Source organism: Pelodiscus sinensis, chromosome 12, assembly GCF_049634645.1.
Source record: "Pelodiscus sinensis isolate JC-2024 chromosome 12, ASM4963464v1, whole genome shotgun sequence".
In the NCBI taxonomy this organism is placed as follows: domain Eukaryota; kingdom Metazoa; phylum Chordata; order Testudines; family Trionychidae; genus Pelodiscus; species Pelodiscus sinensis.
In genome coordinates, this window is record NC_134722.1 from 25,166,964 (window position 1) to 25,193,199 (window position 26,236).

The 26,236-nt window shown below is 43.6% G+C and overlaps 1 protein-coding gene across 19 annotated transcripts in view; it reads right to left on the reverse strand.

The window, feature by feature from the left end:
- ZNF536 (zinc finger protein 536) overlaps nt 1-26,236 on the reverse strand; it is a 463,664-nt gene that overhangs the window by 271,737 nt on the left and 165,691 nt on the right. For 14 of the 19 annotated variants that reach the window (XM_075940170.1, XM_075940162.1, XM_014572581.3 and 11 more), the window contains one exon: nt 10,031-10,094. The exons of 4 other annotated variants lie outside the window; for them this stretch is intronic. In XM_075940170.1, coding sequence (XP_075796285.1) covers nt 10,031-10,094 — 64 coding nt within the window. Of the gene's footprint in view, nt 1-8,530; nt 9,114-10,030; nt 10,095-26,236 lie in introns of those variants that run through there. One more of the 19 variants, XR_012906701.1, reaches the window with a different exon arrangement.

The window sequence follows — 26,236 nt, forward strand, 5'->3', positions numbered from 1 at the left end:
GGCTACGCTAGCTGACAGACAATCCAGAGTGATACAGTAAAATCCCTCCACAGCAGCTAAACCAGCCTATTCAGTTACTAGCCCTTTGCATTCCTATGAAAAAGTTTGTAGCTCACCTCTAAACCCACTCTATACACGCTTATCAGGACTTAAAACAGTCTCCTCCAGGCATGGAAAGCTACCTGCAAAAGCACTGCACCTGAGCTCAATCACAAAAAATCAAGGTGTGGCAGAACTGGTGTCTCAGGCTTTGTGTATCCTCTTTGCACATAGGAGAAACTTCATTTTAAATGCAAAAGTGACTGAGTCTTGCATTATAAACATGTAAAACTTCCCCTTTGTTTCCAGCCACTTGCCAGCTGAGGAAATAAAGTTAGCTCAGTTAAAATACAAATCCCAGCATCTGCAAGTTTAATTTTCAAGTCATGTTAAAGATTTTTAAAAGCTAATGAACAAACAGGAACATGAGAACTGTGAGCAAAGAAACTAAACATCACAACTTTCATAGAATCATAGGACTGGAAGGGACCTCGAGAGGTCATCGAGTCCAGCCCCCCGCCCTCAAGGCAGGACTAAGCTCCGTCTACACCATCCCTGACAGATGTCTATCTAACCTGTTCTTAAATATCTCCAGAGAGGGAGATTCTACTACCTCCCTCGGCAATTTATTCCAATATTTGACCACCCTGACAGTTAGGAATTTTTTCCTAATGTCCAATCTAAACCTCCGTTGCTGCACTTTAAGCCCATTACTCCTTGTCCTGTCCTCAGAAACCAAGAGGAACAAATTTTCTCCTTCCTCCTTGTGACACCCTTTTAGATATTTGAAAACCGCTATCATGTCCCCCCTTAATCTTCTTTTTTCCAAACTAAACAAGCCCAGTTCATGAAGCCTGGCTTCATAGGTCATGTTCTCTAGACCTTTAATCATTCTTGTCGCTCTTCTCTGTGCCCTTTCCAATTTCTCCACATCTTTCTTGAAATGTGGCGCCCAGAACTGGACACAGTACTCCAGCTGAGGCCTAACTAGTGCAGAGTAGAGCGGCAGAATGACTTCACGAGTTTTGCTTACAACACACCTGTTGATACAACCTAGAATCATATTTGCTTTTTTTGCAACAGCATCACACTGTTGACTCATATTCAACTTGTGGTCCACTATGACCCCCTAGATCCCTTTCCGCCATGCTCCTTCCTAGACAGTCGCGTCCCATCTTGTATGTATGGAACTGATTGTTCCTTCCTAAGTGGAGCATTTTGCATTTCTCTTTATTAAACTTCATCCTGTTTACCTCTGACCATTTCTCTAACTTGCTAAGGTCATTTTGAATTATGTCCCTATCCTCCAAAGAAGTTGCAACCCCACCCAGTTTGGTATCATCTGCAACCTTAATAAGCGTACTCTTTATCCCAATATCTACATCATTGATGAAGATATTGAACAGTACTGGTCCCAAAACAACTTTCTGCACCTTACAAAGCCACTGCTTTTCAGGGGTGTTTTTAAAACTAGCTTCTACATCAGTTTACAAGCGTTAATAATGAAGGAGTATGTTGTACTATTAGATGTTTGTCACTTGTTTGTCTGACGACGAGAAATAACAGGCTGCTGCAAGAGTTAGCACAGTTGGGTTTTTTTGTTTTGTTTTGTTTTCCAAATGATCAGAGAAAGTACCGTACTTTAAGGATATGCCTCACTTGCTCTTAAAAGGGTAAAACTAAATATTCTTCTAGCTATTCTAAGCCTGCCATATACGTATTATGCTGTTACAGATTTCAAAAGGTTAGCTTCAATGAACCTGACATCAGTATAACCCAAAATAACCCATTCAAGAGAAAAGTAAGAAATAATTGCTGTTTTCTCTTTTTTTTTCCTCAGCTATATTGCTATAATGATTTTGCATAACAGATTGAACAAAGTGCTGTTGTGACAGGTGGTAGAATTCAGCTAGTAAGCACAGAGACAGGGTTCAATTTAGTTTGTGAATCCTTTAATTGTTGTGCAGCTAATTAAAGAAGGTTCTTTACACTCGCAAGTGTTTACCGTTGCTAGTATGCATACATGAAAAATTAAATTGTGCCTTCAAGGGCTGAGAACTATAGAAAAATCATAGCTGATTCTGCAACATGCTTACCAGCTCAAAATAGCTGCTTTTCACAATTGGAATTTGTAAAACTTTTTGCTAAGCAAATATAGAGCTAATTAGAAGTGTTCGTTGGACCAATTAACATTTAAATAAATAAGCCATATTGCACATTTCACAGTCTTTATTTAATGATGCTTCTTAACTCTTTGGAAAGATTCCTTTAAGTACAAATAAGTTGTCATAAAAATGAAAGACAAAAATAACACCATAACAGTATATTCTATGCTTTTTTCTTTTTGCCTTGAAGTCTTCACTAAAACTCTGTACCTGTTACTGGGGAGACAGGGGGAAAGAACACAAATCTGGTTCCTTCTTTCATCTTGTCAAGTTACCTTTCCACCCCCTTTGAATGCAAACAGCAAAACATATTTGATTACTATTTAAAATGTTATGATAGCTCTGTTTGTTTACTCATGGTTTTGCCCCCGGTACAGAATCTGTTTTATAAAAATCCTACTTTAATCTTGTAAAATTGTCATGCTTGGCAAAGGGATGGGTGTTCTCAGAAGTTATTGGTACTGGGGCAACAACCAAAAGCAGCAGCTTTGAGAGTTGCACATAGGAGCAGACATGAAAGGTCTCACTTATATTTTTCAGTTCCCTTGTTAGCACTCCCAACCTAAGTACAAGAACAACGATGTTCTTTTCATATGTAACACCAAAGCCACAAATGGCTTTCTCTTAGGGGTCAAGTGGTATTTTGCTTTCAAAACAATTGTTTCTAATTTACCAGTCCCTTTTAATCATTCTGCTCCTTAAAATGGTGTCAAGCATGCATCCTCTCTCTCTTTACACCACCCTTTTCAAACTCTTTTCCTACGTTAAAACAAGGAAGAGGCTTCTAGTTACTTTTCTGTAAGTATTACCATACCATGCAATCATTTTAAGAGCTAACAGAAAAGGTCTCATTGTTGACCTTGGCTTTCAGCACAGAAAACCAAATTAAGAAGGACCACCTAACATTTAAATAAATAAATAAAGAAGATTAACAATGAAAACTCTGAATACCAAGAGGGAAAAATCAAATACAACAAAGAATACAGTAACTTCCTTATTCTGCGGGAACTAAAGGCTATGGACATGATTCTGTTTCGCTGGAGTAGGGAGGTAGAAACCTCCCCTTCCTGTGCTATCAGGGCCTAAGGGAATTCTGCTTCACCTGAGGGCAGGAGATCTTCTCACCATTATCAGCACTCAGGCTACGTCTAGACTGCAAGCCTCTTTCAAAAGAGGCTTTTTCGAAAGTATCTTTCGAAAAAGCCTCTTTTGAAAAAGAGCATCTAGACTGCAACCAGCACTTTCGAAAAAGCAAGCCACTTTTTCAAAAGAAAGCATCCAGGCAGTCTGAATGCTCTCTTTCGAAAACGCCCTGTTTGCATTCAAGAACGCCTTTTTTCGAAAGAGCACTTTCAAAAAAAGGCGTTCTTCCTCGTGAAATTAGGTTTACCGCCGTCGAAAGAAAAGCCACGTTCTTTTGATTTAATTTCGAAAGAACGTGGCTGTAGTCTAGATGCAAGTGAAGTTTTTTCGAAAAAAGGCTACTTTTTTCGAAAAAAACCCTTGAATCTGGACACAGCCTCAGGGGTTTAAAGAGCACCTTTAAAACACACAGACGCCCCATGGATTCCTTAGATTGGAGGCTACTTGGGGGTGTACTGAATCTGTGCTGCCTGAAACTGCCTGCTTTGCTTTGTAGTGCTGGTCTTCTACTGATCTCCCTAGCAGAAGATTGAGGTAAGTATTGTGACCCTGATGACTTTCCCCAGGCAGACTTTTCACTCTCAGGGGCTCTCTACCTGCATAAAGGTGCAACCATCTCAAGTCGTCATACTCCGCAGACCTTTTGCAATTAAAATACCCACTGGCTACTCTTTATCCAAAGCCTTCCCTTAACACAAGACTACAATCTATCAACAGCATGGGAGACTCTTGGATCATTTTCAAAAACCTAAAATATTATTTACCATCATGGGGATTTGGTTCCAGGGAATTAATTTAGGCTCCCCTCCTAACCAAGACTCACCTTTATGAATAGTTTAGGTATGCATAGTTTATGCTGGTGTTTATAATATTCTATATAAATACATTAAAAAAACCAAAGACTTCACCCTTTAATAATACCTTCTCTCTGAACAGCTCAACATTCTGTAAAAAGTATTAATGAATTTATTGTCTCAACACTCCTGTGATAAACAAACCATTAAGTAGCTGGTATTCAGGGCTGGCCTTACCATGAGGCAAACTGAGGCGGACGTCTCAGATGCTAGACTGGGGGAAGGGGGCGCCACTAGTTCACACTTTTTGAACAAGGCATTTTAAGTTGTTATTTCTTCTTTATTTGGGTAGGTAGCAGAGCAGTACCATGAGAGGAGTAGAACAGGAAGAAGGCAGAATTGAGACCTTTCAAAGTTTTGGCCCAAGCGAGGAGGCATGGGGGCGTCATTGAACTCCCCGCCTCAAGTGCCAAAATGTTGTAGGCTAGCCTTGTTGGTATTATCCCCATTTTTCAGATGTGTAAGGTTACAGACATAATTTTTAAAACTGATGTGTGTCTCCAACTTTTGGGCCAACTCAAGATGCTGCCAGCTGAGCCTCCAAAAACTCAAGCATTGAAAGGAGTGATCAATTCTGAAAATGTCCACCCAACAACATGTGCCAGGTGATGGAGCAATGCAAAGAATGCACCCCAGATCTCCTGTTTCATAACCTTGTACTACCAATATAAAAGGGGTTAGGAACCTCAGATCTGGTGGACACATCTGGCCCCTCGCATACCTGGATCCAGTCCCCAAAGCTCACATCTCCTCCCCACCTCAGCATTTGGGAGCCCATACCTACTGTGGGACTGGACCATACAAAGTCCACTAGCCTGTGCCCCACTAGGTTCTGGTGTGCAAGGGGAATGTGGAGAGTGACTTTCTCCTTCTCAGTCAGGTACCATGTCACTGAGGGTGTGTCTTTTTTTTTTCAGCTTCTCACTTGTGTGTGGCCCCTGACTAATTTTTCAGTGGATAGTGGTCCTTGACCCAAAAAAGTTTCCCACCACTGTAATACAAGATCACTATCTTCTACATTTGGAAGGCAGAAATCAATATTTAGACCATTACACTGCTCAGTAAATCAAGAGGGTAGGGGGATTATATTGTTGTTGGAAGTCAAGAAAAAGTTTTTTCTGCAATTTCAAGAATAGTTTTAGTTTCAGTCATCTTCAGAAAAACAGAAATCTGAAAAACAGAAAATGGCAGGTTTTTTTCCCACAAAAAAGAATATCTTGCTCTTCGTTGGCATCTTTTAGATAAAAAAGAAACCACTTATCACCACGGGTGCTATTCTGACAAAGGTCACACACTCCTACTTCCATGGCATTTGTCCATGAAGGTGACAAAATGTGACTATCCCTTCTATCCTACAAAAATATAGTGTTTTAGCAACTTGAACACACATACATGTACAATAATATATCTTTGACAGGAACTGGGAGTGACAAGGAGAGGCCAATCAAATCCAAATGGGAATCCTGACAAAGCGGAAAACGGGGCAAGTTGAAGCAAAAGACCATAAAGTTACAAAAGCAAAACTTAAAAGATTTCTCAGAAAGTGGGATATGTATTAAAACAGGCCTTGGAGAATTTGAACATATGCAAGTAGCACACGTGCAGCAGACAAATAAACGGTCTTGCTGTCTTTGGGGCAACATTTACAGAAGGATGAACTGTTCTTGAATTTCTCCAATGTGTTAGGAACAAATATGATTTCCATCCGACATTAGGCACACATGTCTTCTTGTAGCATGACTTAATTTTTAAACAAATATATTCTTTGTGGACATTCTTGCGCTAAACTAGTGCCTTTGAAACAAAAACAAAAACAAAATCGTCCTCTGATTCCACCATGTTAGTTGTTTGTAGTTTTGTGTTACAAAGATTACAAAGATCTGAGGAAGTGGGTCTGGCCCACGAAAGCTCATCATCTAATAAACCATCTTGTTAGTCTTTAAAGTGCTACATAGTCCTGTATTTTGCTTCAGCTACGAAGAATAAGTTAGTTAAGATGTGGGATTAGAGAGAGAGAGAAAGAGAAAGAGAAAGAGAGAGCTCTATTAAGGTGTTTTCAAATAACTGCTCTTTCCCAGCCAAGTTAGGTGTCAGAAAAAGTGCCTACAAATATTTCTATAGCGAAATTCAGTGGTGATATGAATTGGAGCCTTTAGTGGAAGGCTCTTGTCTATATTCATGCATTAATAATAACCTCTTTTATTTGTGGTAAACTCAGCTGATCACATGACTTATTTCTTGCCATTGTCAACTTTTTCTTTTCTAACTTTTTAATAAGGAGGTTCTGACCCACAGAGAAACAAGTTGGAAGCTTTAGATTACCCTGCACTAATCATTATCAGTTATTAATCTAAGTGCAGTGATTGTGGGTTCTAAAGGGAACCTTCATCTTGCCCACTTCATCCAAAAGTACAGCTGGTAAGAAATTTTCCAGTTAAACATTTTTTCCATTGAAAAATTATGATCTACTGAAACCAAAACATTTATGGGAAAGGACTGATTTCAATTAATTTCCTGTTTCAAAAAAATTGAAAAAATAGAAATGTGTGTGTGACGGACCCGGCGGGGTCCGCACTAGAGGAGGGGATGGGACTCCCCCTCCCGCCGGAAAAAACGCACGCCACAAGCAGCGCGCCGACCGGCGCCACGGCCCCGGAGCCAGGGCAGCGGCAAGCCCAAACCGGGGCACCCCGCCGGAAGCGGGGGAGGGCGCGGACCGAGCCGAAGTGGCCAGCCCACCCGCCCCGACTTGCGGCCCCGAACAAGGCACGGGCCCACGCCAGGGCGAGGGCGGGGGTGGCGGCGCCGTGCGGGCGGGGCGGCAGCGCCTGGACGTCACTCCCCGGAGCCCATAAATGTGGCGGCTGGGCAGCAGGGGGGGGGGGGGTTGGAACGAGGAGGTGGCGGCCCTGGCTTCCAAGGGCACCAAGTTCCCGGCCCCCCGGGTGACCAGGAAGGACGGCGTCGGCAACTGGCGGCTCGCACTGGGACGGACCCGGAGACTCCGGCGCGGTGAGTGAACCCCGACCTGCCCCATCTCCGGGGCGGGCCAGCAGGGAGTGGAAGGATCCCGAGGCAGGGCCCTTTTGGCGCCTGTGGGTGGATGAGTTGAGGGCTGCCGCCCCGTCCGCCGTGCAGGGCGACGTTTAGGCGCCAAACTCCACTTAGGGCCTCGGGCTGGGACCCGGTGGTGAGGGAGGGCCCGGATCCCCCACTCCCCCATCCTCCCTGCAACCCTCGAGAGTTAGGAATTGGGTGGACTGGACCGGCGGAGGAACCATCCAAGGACCAGGACCCCACTCCCTTTTCCCCAACCACGCCATAACCCGCCCCCTCCCTCCGGCCGGAGGAGGGGGCCCGGACTCGGGGTTCGCCGAACCCTCTCTGCCATCACTGGCCGGGAGGTGATCGCACCCTCAACAGGCCCTGCCAACGAGCCCTGGGGTCAGGGGCGAGGAGGGCAAGCGAAGGCAGCGGGTACGCGGAGCCCCGCCCCCCCCCCCAGCGGGGTGGAACCAAAGGGGGGGCGCGAGACGCTCGCACCCGGAAACCCGCCACAGTGTGATTTTGACATTTTCTAAATAATTTTAAAATTATAAAGTATCAAACATGTATAAAAAAATCAACACAGAAATGAAACATTTTGAAATTATTGAAACAAAATATCTTAACTCAATCCCAAAATGTTTTTGCATTTTTGGTCCGTGTGAATTTGTGATTTGAGTTTTTGTCACAGTATTTAAATATCAACATTTTTCTTAGAACAGGGAAAAATTCAGTGTCTCACTAACTCGAGCCAAAAGTAAGTTGTTCTAGAATGGGGCCTCAAATTAAACAAATGGCAGAATGCTGGAGAAGTGCATGAGCGGGCGGGTAATCTTTTAGCTATGGCACTGATTTAGGAGATGTAACCTCAATTCCTGGCTTTGGCAAAATCTTCCTGTGTCACCCACAATGAATCACTTAAATATCTTTGTGCGTGTGTTTCACATCTGAAAATGTGGACACTAAATTCTTCATTTCTCCCATCAATTGGTGTCTTGTCCATTTAGATTTTCAATTCTGGGGTTTGTTGCCTACTTCTACAGTGTCAAGCAAGATGAGACTATGATCTCAGCTAGGCCTCTCATAGCACTATCTTTACTACAAATAACTAAAAACTGATGAATAAGTATAAAATCTTTACTCTCATCCCAAATAATTAATGATTAATCACACTGTTAAACAATAAGAAGACTCCAGCTAACCCCAGGCTCTGTGTTGTGCTGCTCCTTTGAAACGCCACCACAGCATTTCAAAGAGGCAGCGCCGTGGAAGCCCGGGATCAGCTGTGCAATGCTGCCCCTTTGAAATGTTGCCACAGTGTTTCAAAGGAGCAGTGCAACGTGGAGCCTGGGGTCAGCTGGAGTCTCTAGCTCTGGGGCAGTGCTGCATGGAGCCTGGAGTCAGATGAGGACTCCAGCTGATCCCACTCCCCTTTGAAACGCAGTGGCAGTGCTGCAGAAATGCCTGCTATTAATGCATGTTAATTGTGCTCTGCGTTAATTGTGGGTGTTAATATGCATAAATCGACAGCCCTACTTTTAGGATTTGTTATTGTTGAGAAATCTTTATTTTTATATACAAATCTCTCTAACCAAAGAGGAAATGATTCTGAAACAGAAAGGAGGGCCTGAGAAATCTTACCTAAAGGTAGCACAGAACAGTAGAAGACAAGATAAGTTCTCATTACTGAATGATCCTCTAATAGAATTCTGAAGGAAAACCTCCATGGTTAAATAAAAAAAAGGGGGGAGCTATAGGACTTGAAGTGTCTGTTCCACTGCGGGTGATCCTATCACCACCTCAGTGTATTTTGGGCCTTCTCACTGGAGTAAAAAGAATGTGATCAGAAAATAAATGCAGTGTAGGCCTGAGGAGGAGAAAAACAAAAATTAATATGTTGCAAGAATGGCATATCATGGTTATTTTAATAACCGTGATGGATCTTAAAAAATAAAACACTTGCACGTTATCTTTAAGTTGCTATGAACAGCCCATTCACAATGAATGCAGCTTGATGTGGCTGCTTGCTATTGGGATATGTCTAGACTGCATCCCTCTGTCGGCAGAGGGATGCAGATTAGGCAGCTCAACATTGCAAATGAGGCAGGGATTTAAATATCCCGTGTCTAATTTGCATAAAAATGGCCACCACGTTCTGCCAACTCAGCACTTTGTCGGCAAAAAGCGGCAGTCTGGAGGGGGATCTGTCGAGAAAGACAGCCTTTGTCGACAGATCCCTTATGCCTTCTGCAAGGAGGCAAGGAGGCAAGGAGGCATAAGGGATCTGTCGAGAAAGGCTTTCTTTCTCGACAGATCCCCCTCTAGACTGCCGCTTTTTGTCGACAAAGTGCTGAGTCAGCAGAACGTGACGGCCATTTTTTATGCAAATTAGGCACAGGATATTTAAATCCCTGCCTCATTTGCAATGTTGAGCTGCCTAATCTGCATCCCTCTTCTGACAGAGGGATGCAGTCTAGACATACCTTTGCTGGCGTATCTGCACTGAATAATGTGAGTTGCTCCACAACCTTAACTGTGTACTCTGTACCCATGTGGAATGGGACAATACTCTAAAATAACCCTTACTCCGGAGGCAGGGAGAACAGGGGGAGAATGTGACAGACTCCCACAAAGGCAGCATAAAGCTGGAGTGTCTAATTTTAAGTCTACCAACACTGACATACTGAACACATGTAAATTACTAAATACTTTTCTTCCGTTAAAACCATTTCCATACAGAAAGACCTCGTGTCACAAATTCTATAACAATGAGAAGTAACATACCTGCAAAATGAACATAAAACACATTTATTTTAGAACCCAGTCTGCAGTCAGCTCTGTGTATTCCCTAAATGAAGGAAAAATATAAGGAAAAGTTTAGACAACTCCAGAAGTTTGCAATCCACATCCATAAACATCAAGAAGAAAACCTATGAGGCCTAATGTATCTGTCCTTACATAGAGCAGTTTCAAACACAAGAGCAACTATACTGATGTAAATGAAAAAGTAAGTGCATATTCTTCTATTGCTCTAAAAGTTCCAAATCAAATTTTTATGGGCTCTGTGTTTATAGCAATGTTGCTATATCTGCTGGTCATTCTTTAGCATCTCCCATCAAATGTATCTACAATATTTCATGACTCATGGAGTGCATCTACAAAGCAGGTCTTAACTCAAAATAAGCTATGCAAATTGAGCTACGTCAATTGTGTAGCTTATTTAGAAATAGCTTATTTTGAAATTGGGAACGTCTACACAGCACTTATTTTGAAGTAGAGCACTCTTCCTCCAACTTCCCTTACTCCTTGTACAATGAGGGTTACAGGAGTCAAACTAAGAAGTCCCCCAGCTTGACAGTATGTTGACATTATTTCAAAATAACTGCTTGCTGTGTAGATACGGACTATGTTATTTCGAAATAATGCTAGGTATTTTGAAATAATGTTGCTGTGTAGACGTACCCATGGAGCTTATGTTCATACAGAACAACATTTTTCTCTTGTAAGCCTATGCAAGAATCCCTAAGAGATGCCTCTCAAAATGTGACTCAAGCAGTGAGATCCATTTGAAGGACTTCCCACAGAGCAAACAGCAGAAACAGGAGTGACTGGTCCCAGTGGCAATGGTTAAATACTAAATTCATATCTATGATGTAAAATGCAGTGCATATGCATATGGGATGCACAACATGGCCACGTTAGTGTTGCTTTTGGAATCCTCACTTTTACATTTCCTGGTTTTAATGCTGCAACCGTAACCATGTACTACCATAGGGAAATTAACAGGACAAGATTAGGGCTGAAAGTTAGGCATATGCTTAAGTTCCTTGCTGAAATAAGACTTAAACAATCAAAGTATCAATAATGCTGGTGACACATGAAGATCAGCACAGTAGATAATCTTAAATGAATTCTTATTCTTATCTTCAATGTTTGCCTATGGCTTAGCTCTCCTGGTGGTAGGATAGTTATAAATCAATAACGGAAACAAGTAAGTTCTGTTTTCCCATGTAAACAAGGAACTGAACTGAATCTACAGGGGATTTTTCATTGGACTGGTTTGTTTCATATGGTCCATAAATGGTTAAATGCACCATTTAAGAAAAAAATTAACTTGAAGACAGACAAGTTTAGCTACTGTTGGCTATAGGAACCATCCCATATTCCAGGCCACCTAAGTATATCACATGCTTTTCTGGGAGTGCACAAAATTCCAATATGGCTTAGTATGTGAAGGCTGACTGCATAGTGCTCCAAAACATTTCAATACAGGCTATGTAATCAGTGTTTCACCAATGGGCAACTTGCATTCCTGCTGCTTCATCATAAGTACCCTTTTCAAAATTATATTTGTACAAGAATCTGACTAAATTCTTAGTTACAAGATTCGTTTTGTAAAGGCACTAATTAATGGTCTATACATGGAAGGGAGGCGAGGTGGAATAGGATGGCACTACACATTATTCTCTTGGCAAGGACATCATTCTAGTAATTAATGTTGGTGTCTTCTTTTTAAAATGGATTAAGCAATATGGACAATTCATAGTCTGTTCTGCTCAGTATTTAACTTATTCTAGAGTCTTTTATCTGCTTGAGAGTCATATCATCTGCCACCGGTAGTGCAATATGGTTCTTCATTTCTGACTTGGATTCAATTTTTTTCAGTAAAAGGTGTAAAGTATATAAAGTATTTGACTTAAATATGTATTGCAGGCTTTGGCTTTCTGACTAGCTATCTAAAATGTGCAGAAACAATCAGGAAAATTTTTGAGCTTCTAATTCCAATTCCTTTCTGAACTCTCACTTAAAGGGGTCATCTCCTTCCATGCAGATGTCCAAAGGAAGGATGACTAACGAAAAACTCATTTTGGCACCATTCAGTCAGCCAAATACCACTTCCTTCTCTCTCTCTTCTCTACATCCACCAGGTATCTGCCCTGCATAATTTCCCAGCTAAACAATGTCCACTTCTTCCCTCAGGAAAATATCTTGATGAGTAAAGATAGCTTTGGGTTCACATTGGTAAGGAAAACCTGCTACTTTCTCTTATACAAGAGTGGATTCACAGCAACAAACTGGGAGACCAAGAAGCCCTCAAAAAGGGATTCTGAGTCTCTATTTATATCATTCTCCTCAACCTGGTATCTGCGCCTCTAAACTCTGAGGTTCCAGAAATGTATGCTATTAGTGCTCTGCGCACATCAAGACTATAACACATTTTCTCCATTTATTTTTGGGGTTTAGAGCAGAAAGTGACAGGATGATAAACTTTAGGAAGAATATTTGGGCACCACATGTAAGACCATTTTGACCATACTGGGAAATGCAAAAGAAATTTGGTTCTGCCCATCTTGCCAATTGTAATACCTTTCTGGAAAGAATAGCTATTGGAACAAAGTGAATTTATTCAAAGTGGAGGTGATCAAATATTCTAAAAGACATCTTTATGCTCCAGGGGTGAATCATTGACAATGAAGTGTGCAAAGAGCGAAGATGGAGGAGGAGGAGGAAGAAGAGGAGGCGAAGGAAGGAATTTTTTTCTTGGACTCGGCCAGATTTCTACTTTGAGAAAAACAGAAACTGCTTTGGGCTCATAATCAGATCTCTGACCATTGGACTAGATCTTGACATGATACTATGAGTCTAAATAAGCTCTTAAGCATCATTTCCTGATTTTCCATTCTATCTAGGAATGGTGAAAAGATGAGCCATATGAGAGTGCTGGCAGTATTATAGGTTGTATCTCTTTTCTGTATTAATAATCAAGTCCAAACCTAGAAACAATTTCTGAATGAGACCACCAAGAATAGAGGGTTTGTGCCTTCGTTACTATTGAAAGGACCTATCCATCTTTGATGGCTGTAGTCCAATTCTGTAGAAACAGAAAAACTGATTACTGATTAGACCTGCTGAGTAGGGAAAGCAGGCACTGTCAAGATGAAGACTTCTCAACAAACCTATTCTACATATACCTGGAAAATATATGAGCCTCCTATCCCAAATCTCTTTAAATGAGAGGCTGATGGAGACATGGCCAATTATCTTTAGAGGCTGTATCCAGCTGGTCCCCACAAAAGCTAGAGCCATTAAGAAAATAACCATACTCATAACTTAATTGATAAAAATCTGCCATACAATCAATAAAGCTAAATGACCCTTCAGGCTAATACTGGCAAATTAGTTAGTTAGATGTAAACCTAAGCAAATGCTAGAGACACTTATTCAGTTCCACAATAGCCATGAAGGATTGAGGAATTCTTTAAGTAGCTGGGATTGGACAACCAAATTCTACCTAATCTTAAGCATCCATTCCATACACGTGCATTCAGATGTACAAAAAGGACTGTTGACAGAAGAGTCTAATTGTGCTGCTGCTAACCCAATCTTTCTACCAAAGTAACCCTATGTCTTCTTGTGCTTCCACGAGCTAGGTGAAAGGAGCCAGAAAGCACAGACTGACCATTCCCAAAGGTGACCATTCCTCTCTTATCTGTCTCTGCTCAAATTCCTTGATGGGACTCAAATTGAGGATCAATACTAATAAGAGTTCTAGCAAAGGCCATGAGAAACAACTGCCCACAATGAGAGAGGCTGCCTGGCCTGCTCTTTATCATGAGAAGAGAAGGAAAATGAACACAGAGCAGGAAAATGAACACAGTGTAGATGGGTGAAAGGAGCCAAAACAAGAGCTTTGTATCACTTGAAATCTACATAGGAAGACCAACAGATTGTGCCACCAGCAAGCTGGTTACAACTTAGTGGAGTAGGCCACAGCTGACTATGGTAGCAGAGCTAAGCTCAATTTAGAGCAGTGAATTAGTAGACTCAGAGTAGCAGACTAGCCAACAGAATCTGTCAGTAGAGGTCAGAACACACATATGCCCGATTTCAGAATACAAATTACTGCTGTTCCAAGCTCTCATTTGATAGCCTATAAGAAGCACAAAACCACCAAGTTTTATGCTCTTATTTAGTGAATAGTTTATCTGTTTATTAGACAAGTCAGAAATTTCTAGCTTTGACAGAACAAGAACGGCAGAATAGGTACTGCTAACGTATTTGAGTGTTCAAGTCACTGTGATACAACATATTAAACTAGGCTATGGATTTCTAAGGTGCTTTAGCAGCATGACAGTTGTCACCCAGCAACAGTAAGTCTTAAATAAAACATCATGTCAAATAAAAGTTTAAGGGATGAAAAATGTTGAACTAGAAAATACTGCTCTGAATTGAAAGAAGGCTTTTCCCTCCCACTCTTGAGTTACACAAAGCCAGATGAATGAGGTAGGCAAAAAATATGCCAGAAGACTAGTTGAACTGATTATGTGATATAGACTGGGCATCTTGGGAGTTGAGACCTGGAGAGTGGAGCTGCAGCACCTAAAGAGCATAATGAAAAACCCATCCTTAAAAATAATCATAGTAAAAAATAATCATCATTGTATGTCAATGGATATTTTCAACCATTTCATTGTGATAGAATAAAAAATGGTCACTTACTAGAACTATCATTCTTCGAGATGTGATGCAGCTGCATATGCAGACAGTTTAGATATGCATGCCCCCAGCACCATAGAAATATGTCTAGCAGTATGTGTAGAGGGGCAGCACTCATGCCTTGTTGCCACAGCCCCTTTCCTGGCTACATGAAATAGCATCACCCCAACTCTCCTTTAGTTTCTTCGCACTGAATACCAGGACCCAAGTTTCCAATACACAGAAGACAGAGGGTGGATTGTGGAATACATGTCTGCATCATATCTGGAAGATCTACATTTACAGTAAGTAACCATTTCTTCTTCTTTGCATAGACGCATTCCATATAGGTAACTCTCAAGCAGTACACTTTCCCCCTTCCCCGTAGGAAATGGGTCTCTGAGCGTACCTACATAAGGACTGCAGGGCCATTCTACCACAGCTTGCATCTCCCTTGAAAGATATAGTTATGAATGCATGTATCAAGAACTACATAGCAGACCTATAAATGCTCAATATGGAAACAACACTGAGGAATGCTATGTACATAGCTAGCACATGCTGCAAAGTCATAGCTAAGGCTGTTTCATCTTGATGCAGGATGTTCCATGAACAGAGGGATGGAATGCCAGAATTGCTGCCAGGTACATTTTAAATGAACTAAGTGCAAGCCCCAGTGACTGAAGGCATATCAGGCACTCCAAGATGACCTGGATAGAAGCCAGCATCGGTGGGATTCTGTGGGCTAATGACCACATGAAAAATGACTTCCATTCTGCTGAAAAAGCTATTCTCTTTCTCCTAATTCAGCCATGCAGCAGCCACACTGTGAGGGACCGAGAAGTGAGCACAGAGCTCAGGATGTGGCTGTGATTCTGAGTGATTAGGTTGGGCTGGAGAGAAAGCACAGCATGAGAAGATCAGAGAACCAACACTGTCTCAGTCACTTCAGGACAATGAGAATGAGCTTTGTCCAATCCACCTTGAACTGCACGATGACCAGAGTATCTATCAGAACAACACTGAGGGTGGTGAAAGTCACCATGGAAATAGCTGTGGGGTCAACTACCTCTGTGCCAAACAGGATCCCTCTACTGAGGTCCCCTGTGCTCATATCAGCGCAGCTTCCACAACCAGTGGAAAAGGAATACTGGGTGAGATGCCCAAAGACCTGAGGATTCAGCAACTCAGTCAAATGAAGGGGTTACAGTTGATGCCGGTCTGGCAAAGTCCTGGACCAAAGGAGAGGATGGGACCAAAATGCAGATGTCTGTAGATGCCTGGTATTCCATCAACATGGAAATAGTTGGTACTGGATTCCCAAAGTCCAGAACTGGAGTCAACTGTACAGGGTTACTAACCTCCCTACTTGGCACCAGGGAAGGGTTAGTTATCCACTCCCTCTAACAAGCTATCACCAACTCTGTGCTGGTCACTGTTTTTCCTACGGGAATGTGACAGTGCATTGCCCTATACTGGTCCTTTAAGGGGCTGAGAGTGGAGTCTGAGGGAAGCCCAGCTGAGGCAGCTAGTAAGGGTCCATCTGGAGGCTATAATGAGAGACTCCTGGAAGACGAGGGAGACCTGCCTGCTGCTGTGGAGGGAGGGCAGTAGAGGGCTGACTTCCAGGGAAGCAAGAAGCTCCCTGTAAGAGACAGGGCTGTGGAGGCTTTGACCTAGCAAACCCAGGCTACCAGGCCTGAGGCCCTAGGGGCTGCGAGATGCAGCGATGGTGGGCGGGGCTGCGAGAGGCAATCATGAAAGGCTGGGCTGAGAAAGGCAGACATGGTAGGCTGGGGAGGCTTAGGCCAGGGAAGCCCCAGGCCATAAGGTCTGAAGGCAGGGTTGCAGGAGGCAATCTGGTAGGCAGAGGTAGCAGGTCCATACCCTTTGCCAGGGAGGAGTGGCCTGTAGGGACTGCAGTCTGCCCAGAGACAGGGGCTAGAGAGGGACTGGCAGTGGGCCACTGAGGCCTGGAGAGTGCAAAGGAACTGGGTGTTCCTGGAGGGAGCTGGGTATTCCATGGTAGAAGAACTAGGTGTTCCTGAGTGGCCACTGAGGGCTGGAGGGTGCAAGGGAACTGGGTGTTCCTGGAAGGAGCTGGGTGTTCTGTGGTAGAAGAACTGGGGCTCCTAGGGAGTAGGGAGGACCCTGGAGTATAGGGAAGGAAGAACAAAGACATCCCCTCCCCCGGAAGGGGGTGCCGACAAAGACCAGAGTGGGCACTGCTGGAGGGCAGTGCCCTGAAGACAACTCTGTACCAATGGAGGACATGGGGAGACACCAGTGGAAGGGGGCGTGTTGGAACAGCCAGTTAATTCCCCAAAGTCACCTTGCTGAACGCACCATGCTGGTGAGTCAACCCCATTACAGGGAGGTAGAGAAATCACCCTGAGATTGTTCTCAATTGGTCTGAAGATTGCGTAATGCTCTTGATGTGGGACTTGCCAAGGCAGAGCAAGCACTGTGTGGAGGATCGCTGTTGGAAATTGCTTTTCCACATGGAGGATAATGCTCAAAACCTGGTGAGGGCAGCATTAAGGGAAACAAACTATTGCAACTAAAACTACTCTAACAATGGGTACTACTAACAATATACCACAAGAGAAAAAAATCTAAACTAGTTGAGAGATTGTGAGGCTAAAACCACACTGAGCTGTTACTCCAGCCATGGACTGCAAAAATAAATTGAGAAAAGATCAGGCTGGTGCCATCTTACATGGCTAGGGAAGCGGCTATAGCTATAATGCACAAGTACATTATCTCTGTGGATACATCTACATTGGCATGCTTTTGTGCAAAAGCAGTTGTTTTGCGCAAAAACTTGCTGTCTGTCAACACTGGCGGGGAGTTCTTGCGCAAGAACACTGACATTCTAATGCGTGAAATCAGTGCTTCTTGAGCAAGAACTATGATGCTCCCGCTCAGGAATAAGTCCTCGTGCACAACTGTTCTTGCGCAAGAGGCCAGTGTAGACAGGGAACATGAATTTCTTGCGCAAGAAAGCCCGATGGTTAAAATGGCCATCGGAGCTTTCTTGCGCAAGAGCATCTCTTGCGCAAAGGCACATGCCAGTGTAGACGCTCTTTTGCCCAAATTCTCTTGCATTAAAGAGTATTTGGGCAAGATCATGCCAATGTAGACGTAGCGTCTGGGTACTGCTAGGGTTGGGGCTCCAGTGCAAGGCACCATGAACACCTAACTGGAATGTGCAGCTGAATCTGCCAGAGAAGAAAACAACACTGTTGTCAATTTCAGGAGTTGCTGTCATGAAATTTGGTTCTAGCTCCTGCAGTGTATATGGAGCTATTTTTGGATATATGGCTTTGCATGGCAGTGTACCAAGGGCCATAATATATATAGAGTACAGAAATTTACATGATGGCCAGTTTACTAAAAGTCTAACATGTACATTTAATTCTAGATTGGTAATATTTTCTTCACAGTAGTATAAAACTGAGCCAGTTGAATAAGGATATGTCTACACTTGCATCCTAGTTCAAACTAGGGATGCAAATGTAGGCATGTGAAATAGTCAGTGAAGTGGGGATTTAAATATCCTGCGCTTCATTAGCATGATCTCGCTGGCGCGTTACTTTGATCAACAGTTAGAAAGTGAAAGTGCGTGCCGGGACACATTAGTTCAAACCAATGGGTTTGGTTCGAACTAACGTTACTCCTCAGAAAGTCCCAGAATGTGGCTTTGGAGCCACAGGTTGGCCACCCCTGCAGTATTCTTTTATGTCATAAGTTACTTATAAGCAAGCACTAGGAAAAAAAATTAGGGTATGTCTACACTACCCTCCTAGTTCGAACGAGGAGGGTAATGTAGGCATACCGCACTTGCAAATGAAGCCCGGGATTTGAATTTCCCGGGCTTCATTTGCATAAACCGGGCGCCGCCATTTTTAAATCCCGGCTCGTTCGAACTCCGTGCCGCACGGCTACACGCGGCACGGACTAGGTAGTTCGGACTAGGCTTCCTAGTCCGAACTACCGTTACTCCTCATTCCACGAGGAGTAACGGTAGTTCGGACTAGGAAGCCTAGTCCGAACTACCTAGTCCGTGCCGCGTGTAGCCGTGCGGCACGGAGTTCGAACGAGCCGGGATTTAAAAATGGCGGCGCCCGGTTTATGCAAATGAAGCCCGGGAAATTCAAATCCCGGCCTTCATTTGCAAGTGCGGTATGCCTACATTACCCTCCTAGTTTGAACTAGGAGGGAAGTGTAGACATACTCCTAAATACTCAGAAGAGGCAAGACTTCACTTTCATAACTACTCTGTTTTTTGACATTGTATTTACATTAGTCTTAGTTGGAGGTGTTTCCATCTGTTTTTTTCTGTGAATATTATTTTAAAGGGGTCTGAGTATTGTGGGACATCTTACTTCATATCTGGTACAGCAGAAGCACCTATGAGTAGGTGAATAAAAGGGCATGGTGGTAGCCTTTATTCAGAAGCATAATGATGCTAGTAGCTTCTGAGTTAGTGTTCTGTTAGTGTTTCATTATTATAGCATATTTTATGGAGGTGGCTTTACTTTGGTGTAAGCTATGTTCAAAAAGCAACTTCTAGATGACAGGGGCTTAGCTCAGCTGCCACTGGCTGAGACACAGGAAGATTCCCTTTTGGCTTACTGGTAAAGCAGCTGCCAATGGGCCCCAAAGACCCCAATTTCAGTTACAACTAATAAAATGGGTAGGGCACACACGGAGCTTATCCTGCTTCAGAAGGGGAAATTCTGCCAATTGCTCACTTTCACGTCAATTTCTAAGTATAAGTTTGTAACCACAACATGTACACCATATGTACACCAGCAACCCAGAGTCTGATTGCAGCTGTCCCTTAAGTCAGGGCACCGTAGACAGGGATAAGAAGACTGCTCAATTACAAGATGCATGCTCCCCCTCACTCCCAGCAAGCCACAGAGCAGAGCCAGGTCACAGGGAGGAAGATGGTGCACCATCTGAAAGGATGTGGCAGTCAACAATATGCAGTATTGCTGTCAACTTCCAAAATGCAGGGCAGTGCAGTGACTGCTAAGGAGGAGGTAATATTGGTGGAAATAGGGAGGGAAATCTGTTACCTTAAACACTAAAGTGAACATGAAAATCTTCCAGTTTTACATGGAAGAGTGACAGGCAATTTCTTACACAAAATCTCACCTTGCTAATTCAAAACCTGGAACCTGTTCACAAGCATTACAACAGAACTCCTTGCATACTCAGGAGGGACAAAATGGTTGTGTAAATTTTTCTAACAAAGATGTAGTACCCAGACTTCAAAATCAAAGAGACTATAATTGGGATCAGATCACTCCATTCTAGCTAGACATTGTTCTGGGTATTCAACATGTTGTTCGCACACATCTCTTTAGTTTGCTTTTACAAACATCAGGAAAACTAGTCTAAGGAAGTGCCCAATAATGTCCTGCAATGATGCAGTTACATCGCAAAAGCAGCTATGGTTACTCTTCTCAAGGAGAGCTGGGCCATATATCAATAAGGTCAATAGGTAATTTAATCTCCCCATATTAGACCCCCATCCCTGCATACCCTTACTCTTGTGAAATGTCTTTATGCATGAGAACTTTCATAGTTCTCACAAGAATAAAGTCTGCAGAACTGGGCTCTCAAACTGGGATTTCTCTTTGCAAATAGATAAATATTTGTATATCAATACTTTGTGATGTTGCCTGAATATTATCTGTGTACATACTGTATGTTACATATTTTGCCGGTAAGACTTTGTTTTGCCAGTTGGATCCACAGTAAGCTGCATTGTTCCTTCCTTTCTCAGCTATATTAGTTCACAAAAGCAAAAACAATAGCTTGTTCTGATATTAAAAGTAAATAAGTGATGCATGGGGACTTAATAATAATACTACTAAGCACTTATCCAGCACTTTATATATTCAGAGTGTTGTACAAACATTAACTAATTAATCCTCACAATAACCTGCAAAGTATGTAAGTACTTTCCAAATTAGGGCCAAATCTGCTGCTAGCAGAAGCAGCTATACCTCTGCTGACTTCAACAAGAGTTACACTCACACCACCAGAGGATTTGGCCCTGGTAAAAAATGAGACAGTTAAGAGCCCTAGGGCATATCATGAGTCACAGGCATAGCTGGGATTAGAATTCCCAATTTCCTGAATCCCTTTCTTGGGCCTTTATTACACCATCACATGAAGTCTAATATATTAAGGTCAATTTTGCAAAGTCAAAAGTCCATGTCTGCACTGTATGCAAGAATTCAACATAGTTCACAGTAGAATGTCCCCATTAGGAAGATTGCCATTGACTTTGAGTATAATGCACTGTGGGTAACTATCCCACAGTGCCAACACCACTTAGCATTCTAGGTTATGCTCATGGGCGCATATTGGGACCAAAATGTGCTATGATGGATAGGAGGAGTGCTAGCTAAGGTTGTTGGCAGGGAGTCAAAAGAACCAATGGGATTCAGTGCTGAAATCTGAATTGTAAAGTTACCTGCTTGCTGTTTCTCTTTGTCGGAGTTCTAAACTAGGAGTTGGAGGAAGCAAAATGAAGTAATCCAATGGAATTACCATGCCTACAAGAAACACTGGGCATGGAAAGGACTGAACTTTGAAATACAGATCAATATGGCTCATGACTAGATAGAGAAATGTTTGTTTAATCATGATCAGGGTACTTTTCTTTGTTTGGTTAAACTTCTCTGTCTGAGATTCATGTGTCCTCCGTCCCCCATTCACTATACCTAAACTGTGCCAGAGATACCATTTTTCTCTCTGTTTTTAATCTGCTCTTTTCTCAGTTGCTCTGTAACACCTAGCAAGTATGCATTATCAAGTATAACTTTTGTTTTGTAAATAAAAACTTTTGTTTTGTAAATAAAATCACTTTTTTAAGGTGATCATTTGATTCTTGTGCCCTGGAAGGTAACAGGTCTGTGTGTGTGCTTGTCTAGGCTGAGAGATCAGCTACAAGAGATTGCAGTTTGTTTTCTGTTTTCTTTTTCAAGCTCTCTTGTGGTAAAAGAGCTTGGGAGTATTCCTCTGGAAGAAGTTCAAGTGATTCTTCCTGGGTTTTAAAGGAAGGAGTTGGACACTTGATGGTGGCAACCTATCTCCCAAGGGTAGGAACTCTGTAACCTTTTGGAGCTTTTGTAAGAAGAGCCTACAGAGGCAAAGCATTTAAGGTCTCTTGTGTCCCCCCACCCTTTGCACTCAGAGGGTATGTCTACACTACCCCGCTAGTTCGAACTAGCGGGGTAATGTATGCATACCGCACTTGCTAATGAAGCCCGGGATTTGAATTTCCCGGGCTTCATTAGCATAAGCGGGGAGCCGCCATTTTTAAATCCCCGCTGCTTCGAACCCCGTGCAGCGCGGCTACACGGGGCTCGAACTAGGTAGTTCGGACTAGGTGCCTATTCCGAACTACCGGTACTCCTCGTGAAACGAGGTGTACCGGTAGTTCGGAATAGGCACCCTAGTCCGAACTACCTAGTTCGAGCCCCGTGTAGCCGCACTGCACGGGGTTCGAAGCAGCGGGGATTTAAAAATGGCGGCTCCCCGCTTATGCTAATGAAGCCCGGGAAATTCAAATCCCGGGCTTCATTAGCAAGTGCGGTATGCATACATTACCCAGCTAGTTCGAACTAGCGGGGTAGTGTAGACATACCCAGAGTGCTAGAGTCAAGAAGAGTCCGACAGTTCAGCGAGTGGTTCTGGGTTCATGTCATCGGTATCCCAGAATACACTCATCTACTCCATCCCCCCTTGCTTGAGATCAACAGGAAATGATATTTTCATGCCCTTTTTGGTCCTATTTACCCATGCAGATGCTATAGCAGCACGAGCATGGCCTTCTTGGTGGACCCCATTGCATCAAACCATTTTGATGTTGGTGTTTACCTTGTTGCACCTAATAGTGCAGTATTTCAAGCATGTAAGCATGTCACTCCACCAGGAAGAGAACAAGGAGGAATCTCTTCTCTGTTGGGGTGCCATGGGCATGCTGTACAAGCAAATCCTTATGTTGAGCAAGTTGGAAACAGCTAGCAAGCGACCCTCAGGTCACAGTGAAATGCTAGTTCTGGTGCCGTGAGATAAGCACAGACTGGCGAGTCTGCATAGTGCTGCAGATATGGGACAATCAGCAGAGGATGCAAAACTTCTGAATGAGCAAGGCCACTTTCACGGAACTTTATGAATGGCTTTTCCCTGCCCGGAAGTTCAGGGACACCCAAACGAGACCTGCTCTAACAGTGGAGAAGCATGTGGTAATTGGCCTGTGGAAGCTTGCAATGCCAAACAATTACTGGTCAGTTGGGAATTAATTTGGAGTGGAGAAATTTACAATGGGGGCTGCTGTTATAAATGTAGCCAAAGCAATCAATACCATTCTGCTATGGAGAGTAGTGACTCTGAGAAATGTGGATACCATTGAAGAAGGCTTTGCCATGATGGGTTTCCCCTACTGCAGTGGGGCAAAAGACTAAATTCACATTCCCATCTTGGCCCCCAACCACCTTGCCAAGGAGTACATAAATCACAAGGGGTACTTCTTGATGGTGCTGCAGGTGCTAGTGGATCACAAGGGCTATTTCACCAATATAAAGAAGAGGAGCATAACATGCACACCTTTAGGAACTTTTGCCTCTGCAGAAAGATGAATTCTGGAAATTAGAATCGGAGAGTTGGAAATGCCAATAATGATCCTTATCAACCAGCTTACTCTTTGCTCCCGTAGCTCATGAAGGTAGCCTGGATCCCAGCAAGGAACAGTTCAATTATAGGCTGAGTAAGTGCAGAATGGTGGTTGAATGTGCTTTCAGGCATTTAAAAGGAAGATTTAGGAGTCTGCTGACTAGATTAGACCTCCCCTTGGGTATGTACAGACTACATGCCTCTGTCGCCAGAGGCATGTAAATTAGACTACCCGACATAGTCAATGAAGTGGGGATTTTAATATCCCCTGCTTCATTAAAATAAAAATGGCCGCCGCGCTGTGCCAGCTCAGCTGATCGTCGGCACAGTGTGGCAGTCAAGACACAGATCAGTTGACAGGGAATGCCTTTGTCGACCGCTCCTGTAAACCTCAGTTCACGAGGCATAAGGGAGTGGTTGACAAAGGCGTTCCTTGTCGACCGATCTGTGTCTTGCCTGCCACGCTGTGCTGACGATCAGCTGAGCCGGCACAATGCGGTGGCCATTTTTATTTTAATGACGCGGGGGATATTAAAATCCCTGTTTCATTGACTATGTCAGGTAGTCTAATTTACATGCCTCTGGCGACAGAGGCATGTAGTCTAGACATACCCCTTGTGATGGATGGCAACCTGCTGTGTGCTCCATAACTTTCTTCCTTGCTTTCAAAAAATATTATCTGGTGGAGGGGGGGGAGGAGACTGAGGCAGTATGCCGAGCCAAAGATTTTGAGCAGCAGTTTTTATGAATAGCGAGTTTTGAGAGTCATGCACACTCCTTTCAATGAGTTGCCTCTGCATTCAGCGTGTATGCCTGCAATCCCCTACCCAAACCCTGCACTACAAGCAATAAAAAGACTGTTGTTCAGAGATCATGCATTTTTATTTAGGGAAGGCAACAGGGAGAAAAAAAGTCCATGGAGGGACCCTAAGGGGAAGGATCAGGAATGCGAGGACAACAGCCTTTTGCCTCCCAAGGCTATAGAGGCTGAGTGTGAAGCTGCATTTGGGTTCTCTCCCCAACCCCCTGTATCCTGGGTCCCCTGGGTTGAAGGCTATAGAACTGGGTGAGGAGGGAAACTTGCTTTGCACAGGGTGGAGGGGTCCCTATACAGGATCTCTGCCAGGTACTCCATCACAGCAATCAGGGACGAAAAGGTATTCTCTCCTGTTGCTTTACTTGCAGTTCCCTGCATGCTTTCCTGCCACACCACTATCCTCTCCTGGCACTCTGCCCACATCTCCTCCAGGAACGTATTCCTCCATTCCATTTGCTCCTTAAACAGGTCTTCTCTTGTCTGTTTTTGCCTGCAGATTTGTGTGAGATGACAGCTGCTGAAGCCAGGGGAGCACGCAGTAATCTCCCTGTTGTTCCCACTGTAATGAAAAGTTACAAGGGCACACATTACAGAAGATGCGTTGAGGAGCCTAAAATCTAATCTGCTAACATACAGTGAAGGTCTCTCTAAAGACAACAGAGAAGTGTTCTGCGCAAGGCAAAAGTTATTCTTTAAAGGGGCAATTGTACAGCCGGTACACAACAGAGTTCTCAAGAGAACATCTGGACTCAGACGGTTTAGAAGCAAGCATGGTAAAGGACCTGCCAGAGCATGATCCTGCATGTGGGAGTGGGAACGGCAGGAACAGGAAGGTGGCTTGTGTGGTTTCCCTCCTCAGTGTCCATCACACCTTACTTCCCAGTAGAGTACTCTCCCATCCTGCAGAAGCCTGTGGGCAGAAAGGCAGGAGTGGGGGTCCAGAGGCTGAAGCCATGCTAGTAGCAGAGGCAGCAACTAATAGCTTCCCCCCTCCTTCATCCAGGTTGCCATGCGAGATATCGGTCTTCTCCAAATCACATAAAGTGATAGGGAGCTGATGCTGACTGAATGGGACCAGCAACCTGGTCCTTATGCTGCAATGCTTTGTGCTACAATGATGCCAGACCACTTATTTCTGGGCGAACCTGCCCAGAAACCTTGTGAAAAGGATCAAAGAGTTCCTATCTGAGAGTTTCATGGAGATGTGCAGGGAGGATTCCCACTCCATTTTCAGACACATTAACAAGATGTTCCAGGTCCTTTTCCTGTGCTGTGTAAGCACAGAGTATGCCACACATCACACCCAATTGCCATAAATCACTTGTAGCAAGGAACAAATTGTCAACTCACCAGAAGCGTCCTCCTTGGGATCGGTGCTCAACTGTGAGATGTCCTGGAAGAAGGGGATTGGCTCCACAGTGATTAAAAGTTCTTGGCTCTCGCTGCTCACCCAATGGACATTCTCTTTGTCCTCCTCCTTGCCCTACACCACCATACTGTCCTCCATGCTGCTGCCCTGAGTTTCTTGGGTTGACTCCATGGTCTGGCTTGGAAAGCTGTTCAGTTTCCCCTCTACCCCAAGGATTGCATGCAGCTGGTTGTAGAAATGGCATGTTTACAACAATGTACCAGATTGTCTGTTTGCTTCCTTTGTTTTGTAATAGGATTGCCTCAGCACCTTTATTTTAACTTAGCACCACTGGCAGTCCCTGCAGTATCCTTTCTTCACATGCACCTTGCTATCTTTCCATAGATATTTCCTGTTTTGGAGCTCCAAGAAAATGGATTCCTCTCCACATGCCTCGTTGAGGTCCAAGATCTCCTGCACACTTTATACTGGCACTCTTTTGCACCTCTGGGAACTGCAGCTCATGGGACTTGAGCTCATGGAAATCATGGCTACACGTACTGCTCAGGTGTGCTGCCTGCTTGGAGGTGTTCTCACAACACTGGCCACATGAGAAATGAAATTCAAACTTTCATGGTGCTTTTCCTGT